Source organism: Labrus bergylta, chromosome 18 (genome assembly GCF_963930695.1).
Source record: "Labrus bergylta chromosome 18, fLabBer1.1, whole genome shotgun sequence".
NCBI lineage: Eukaryota > Metazoa > Chordata > Actinopteri > Labriformes > Labridae > Labrus > Labrus bergylta.
In genome coordinates, this window is record NC_089212.1 from 19,276,666 (window position 1) to 19,282,173 (window position 5,508).

The 5,508-nt window shown below is 40.3% G+C and overlaps 1 protein-coding gene across 2 annotated transcripts; it reads left to right on the forward strand.

The window, feature by feature from the left end:
* The first annotated feature begins 1,192 nt into the window (after nucleotides 1-1,192).
* LOC109978359 (piggyBac transposable element-derived protein 4-like) lies at nucleotides 1,193-4,043 on the forward strand. 2 transcript variants are annotated; one of them, XM_065966288.1, is made up of 2 exons: nucleotides 1,193-3,088; nucleotides 3,695-4,043. In XM_065966288.1, exons 1-2 carry the CDS (start codon nucleotides 1,793-1,795, stop codon nucleotides 3,878-3,880), a joined length of 1,482 nt encoding a protein of 493 aa, XP_065822360.1. In that variant the 5' UTR covers nucleotides 1,193-1,792; the 3' UTR covers nucleotides 3,881-4,043. The 2 variants fall into 2 exon arrangements, with proteins under 2 accessions (XP_065822360.1, XP_020483419.2); XM_020627763.3 differs by having other exon boundaries at nucleotides 1,199-3,088; nucleotides 3,469-4,043.
* The last annotated feature ends 1,465 nt before the right edge of the window (nucleotides 4,044-5,508 follow it).

Sequence of the window (5,508 nt, forward strand, 5' to 3'; positions counted from 1 at the left end):
CTGCTTTTGCAGGGCTGAGGATTTGCATGTGTTTGTTTTTGTTGAAATGAAAACTTCCTCCTCTGTGTTATTTCCAATGACCTTTTTATATTTCACTGGTCAGACCCAGGTAAGAAAGGGGCTTTCTTCTGTGCATGCATGTATCTGTGGGAATGTGGAAAAGCATTGTCAAGGGTGTGACCTAAAAACAGCACACAATATATTCTGTGTCCCGTGATGTGGAACACTATTGTCCCTTCTATTATGTTGCGAAATCTGTCTCATCACAGAATGTATCTACTAACTAGACAAGCCACATTCAGTGGGCCTGCAAGAGTTTTTAAATTGTTATTTACAGGAGGCAGAACTTCTGTAAGATCATCAAAGCTGCTCTGCTAAGTAGTGCGTGTCTGATGAATACCTTGCTCAGAGACCCTTGAGGCCTTATTTTGAATTTTTTTTTCCCTGTGTGAATGCTAACAACACATTTTGAAGGGCAGAGGTTTTTTTTTCAATAAAATTTTGAAATGTAAATCTCAGAATATACTATGTCAATCTATGACATTTTAAAGAGAAATACATTATATTGTACAGGCAGTAGTTACAATTCCTCCCTCTTTGTCTCTGACAAATACATCTCCCACCACTTATCCACCCATACGCATGCTGATCCACACGAACACACACGCATTCCCACTGAATAGGATTCATACTAAAAGTCAGAGATAAAACGTGAGTTTGGCTTTGAAATTTTAAGGTCACTTCCCTCTTTCTGTGTCTCCTTAACATATGCCACATACACAAACATTAACTCATTCAAGTAATAACAACAATCAAAGATATGGAAGCCCATTTCCGCCAGTAAAAAAAATGAAAATGAAAATAATAAAGTCTCATAATTTCAACTTTTTATCTCATTATTTTGACTTTTTAGCTCATAATTTTGACATTTTATCTCATTATTTTGATTTTTTAGCTCATAATTTTGACATTTTATCTCATTATTTTGACATTTTATCTCATAATTTTGACATTTTATCTCATTATTTTGACTTTCTAATCTCATTATGACTTTATATCTCATAATTTCAACTTTTTATCTCATAATTTTTTATTTATCTCATTATGACTTTTTAGCTCATAATTTTGACATTTTATCTCATTATTTTGACTTTTTTATCTCATTATTATGACTTTTTATTTTTTTAACTGGCTGAAATGGGCTTCCATACAAAGAGGATAACACAGCAAACTATGCTGTTTTGTTTTTCAGACAGTGGCTGTGTATGAAACCGCAGACTTTCCTACTATTCACACTCAATGTGACTTGAGTATTTTAGTTTGATCCGACTCGACTACCCGGCTTGATTTTTTAAGTATGAAACGTCATACTAAACCGCCCCACAATGCACTGCGGCACTCAGAAAGTCCGCCAACCGGAGGCTTAAAATAAAAGTTCCGTGTTGTAATGCATTTTAAAGGTTGCCAAATAACATTAAAATGACCACAGAGCTGTATTAGTAATGAACCTTGCATATTGTTAAATTGTATTTACTGTCGCGCTATCTTGATGCTGCCTTATCAAACTGAGCTCGGACCGGAAGTACGCCGCGCGTCCCGTAATATTGGTCACGTTTTTTTAGTGACGTTGCTGACGGTCGTGTTATTATGCAGCATGTGCTTTTGGACACAGTCTATTTCTTTGTATACGCAAGTGCTGTAGCAGCAACATCTATTAAGTAGATGCAACTTGGATGGCTACCCATTGCATTCCTGGAAAGATGAAGATGAGGAGACGGAGCAGGTGAAGGAGATGGAGAAGGAACAGGTGATGGAGCAGGTGAAGGACATGGAGCAGGAGCAGGTGAAGGGGCACGAGCTGGAGAAGGAACAGGAGCAGGAAGAAGAAATGAATGAAATGGTAGAGGAAGAAATTGAGGAGGAGATGACAGATATAGAAGACGTTATAGAGGATGAGGATTCCAAGGTTTCCTCTGAATCATCAGACTCGTCCGAGAGAGACGGAGAGACGGAAGAGACAGACGAGACGGCGGGATGGAGGTCCAGGAGCGGGATTTGCTGGTCCCCCACTCCTGCGGAGACGCTCCCGTACATCCCTGTGCCCACTGGTCTGACCCCAGGGCCCACTCACCACGCGCTTTCTCGAATCAGCACCGTCAAGTCCACCTTTGACCTGTTTCTGACAGATGACATCATGAAGCTCATCCTCAACATGACAAACCTGCAGGGGAGACGATCCAAAAAAGACTGGAAGGACATTGACATCACGGACCTCCAAGCTTTCATCGGTTTGCTCATCCTTTCCGGTGTATACCGCTCCCACAAAGAAAGCCTGCACAGCTTGTGGGATGACCAAACTGGGCGGCCAATCTTCCGTGCCACAATGGCACTCAGGAGATTTAACCTTATCGAGTCCGTCATAACATTTGATGACAAGCTGACCAGGTCAAGGAGGAAACATGACATGTTGGCTGCTGTTCGGGTGTTATGGGAAAAGTGGACCGATCGCCTCCCCATGCTTTTCAACCCGGGCCGGAACGTCTGTGTGGACAAGCAACTTGTGGCATTCAGAGGCAACTGCAGGTTTCGGCAATACATGCCAAAGAAACATGCCAGGTATGGCATTAAAATCTGGGTTACCTGTGATGTTGGAACATGTTACGCCTGGAGGATGCAGGTGTACACGGGCAAAGAGGATGGGCAACCTTCTGAGGGTGGCCAAGAGAAGCAGGTGGTCCTAGATATGCTGGAAGGGCTCCGGGGCCACACTGTCACCTGTGATAAATTTTTCACATCGTTTTCCTTGTCTGAGGAGCTGCTGCTGAAGAGGAAAATTGCCCTGGTTGGGACCATCCGCAGCAACAAGCTGGAGCTTCCCAAAAACCTGCTCCAGATACGGCACCGTGCAGTCTTCTCTTCACTCTTCGGCTTCACCAAGACTCACTCCCTTGTCTCGTACATCCCCAGGCGGGGGAAAAATCTGCTCCTACTCAGCTCAAAACACCGGGCCCCAAAGGTCAACAAGAGAAAGCCAGTGATAATCACAGACTACAACAGCTGTAAGAGGGCTGTTGAAAACCTCGAAAAGGTATGTTGCATTATGCATCAATTACTCAAATTGTGTAAATAAGCAAATTCCAATGTTGAATTGATGTGCTCGTCTGGGATATGTTTGGTGCAGTATCACAACATTTATTGAATTTATATAAAGAATTAGGAAGAAAAAGGCCTCAAAAGTTTTAAACTTTTTTGTGGCACATGAGCAAGTGTGCAGGCTTATCTCCTTCCTCAGTCTGCTGCTTTTGCACTACGTGATGTGCGTATAACTACCTCTTTTTTCTATTTATATCAAGAATGACATTTGTTGTTATTTGTATTCTTTCATTTTTCTTTATGTGAAAAATGAATGATTTATTTGTGTATGATGAGGAATGTTTTGGAATTTAGTCATTTTTTCTTCTGTTGCAGGTTTTAGGCACATACAGCTGCAACAGGAGGACCAGAAGGTGGCCCATGGTGATGTTTTTCAACATCATTGACATCTCGGCATTCAACGCGTTTGTGCTGTGGACTGTGGCGGAGCCTTCATGGAATCAAACGAAAACTTGCAAGAGGAGGCTTTTCCTCGAAGAGCTGGGGAAATCCCTTGTGACCCCTCAGATGGCCAGAAGACAAGTCCTTCCCCGCGCGCCAGTCGCCTCTGCCGTGGTGGAGGCTCTCCAGCACCGACAAGAGGAGCCAGTGGACGAGCAAGCGCCTGTCGAGCCCGGCGAAAAAAAGAGGAAGCAGTGCGATTTTTGCAAGGCACATAAAAGAAAAAGAGTTTACAACACCTGCTACAGATGTGAGAAGCAGATTTGCAAGGAGCATTCTGCCATGATTTGTCTCTCCTGCTCCACCTTGACACACTCTCACCCATAGACACACGTCTACACAACTCGACCACATACACACATTCTTACTTTCTCTCTTTCCCTCTCATTCTGTTTTGTTTTCTTTTAGTTCTGTTGTGAAAATAAAGTTTATACATGTTCTTTTTCAAATGGATTTTTCAGTTTTGTTTTGTTTTGTAGGAAAAAAAAAACAGAATTTTAAAGTTTATGAGAAGAAGAAGTTGAAATGTAATATTCAGGGTAAGTTCATAAAAATCAACAGGGGTATTATGTAATCAAACCGGCATTTAAAAGGGTTCAGTATTTGGTATTCATGATCAGGACTGATGTAGGAACTCCATCAAAGTGGGAAAAAATATAAATATGCCATATATATATATATATATATAAAAAAAAATTTAAGTGACCTTTTTTCCCTCCAAGAAGGTGCTCAATAAACTATTCTGTGGTAGGGACTCTAGGGGTTAAATGCCCCTCCATCTTTGTCTCTCTAATTACTCCCATCCCCTCTCTCTCCTTCACATACACAGTTCAACATGTTTGTCTACATTCAACAGTATTAACTTCCAATACAGTAAATCTGTGTCATCTAGTGGTATGTTTTGGGTATTGCATGAATCAGATTTATGCTCAAGCTACTCGGGAAGTTCTTCACTAATTCATGTTCCTAGAGTCAAATTTCACCCCTAACCTACTTGTTTGTAACATTCTCCTTAACTAAGGGGTTATACAATATTATGTATTATTATGAGTCCAATAAGCCAAAATTCTTGTCCCAAATTGTTTTTGTTCTGTATCTTGTATAACTTAAAAAAAAATAAAAAGTCAGCCCCAAAAAAAGTCTGCGAAGTCAGGTCACCTGCCAGTTTTATTTTCTTACTAGGAAACACAAAATATCCGAGGTGGAACGATGGTATTGTAATGTAGTTTTCCTTCAAATGGTCCTTAAACTGTCCTGGTACCGTCAATAGGGATTTGACTTTTTGTTGACTGGCCAATCTCTCAAGGCAGCAACTTTGATCCATAAAATTCTACTCTACAAATTGCACAATTTCCCTCTTTTTTTCTTTTCAATTTCTCAATATCATATTTTCAGCACCGTATCAGAAACCACCATGCAGAATGTCTGTAAACTCAGGAACATCTCCTGACTTAACTGATGTCAAATTATCAAAGTAGATTCAATACAGCCATCTTTTTTTTTTTTTTTACATTTTTATACGTATACACGTCAATCAGTATTTTTCCAAGTTGGTAATGAGTTTGTTAAAATATGAATATCATTTTTTTACCAAGCTTTGCTTTAAAGTAAGATATTTTGATGTGCTCCTCACCACTAGGGGGAGCCACAGATGGGAAAACTTGTATTTTAAAAACTGGTTTGCATTACATTTTGGTTGCAAGAAATACACCAATGGGTCAGTCTTTTAATAACATTTTGAAAGAATTGATTACATTTGTATTTAAACTTACCAATGGCAGGTCTTCTCCCCAGAAGGTTTTTTGACTCCATGAGTTGAGATGCCACCGCCCACACACATATTTACAACAGCTTATGAGTGTGTGTCTTGTCACAGTATATGTACACTGTTTATTAAATTCACACTTCTCTGAC

What these genes read in the sequence shown, in the direction of transcription:
- LOC109978359 (XM_020627763.3), top strand. Translation starts at nt 1,793, where the DNA reads ATGGAGAAGGAACAGGTGATGGAGCAGGTGAAGGACATGGAGCAGGAG. An exon ending in CTGTTGAAAACCTCGAAAAG is followed by an intron (nt 3,089 to 3,468) that starts GTATGTTGCATT and finishes CTTCTGTTGCAG; the next exon opens with GTTTTAGGCACATACAGCTG.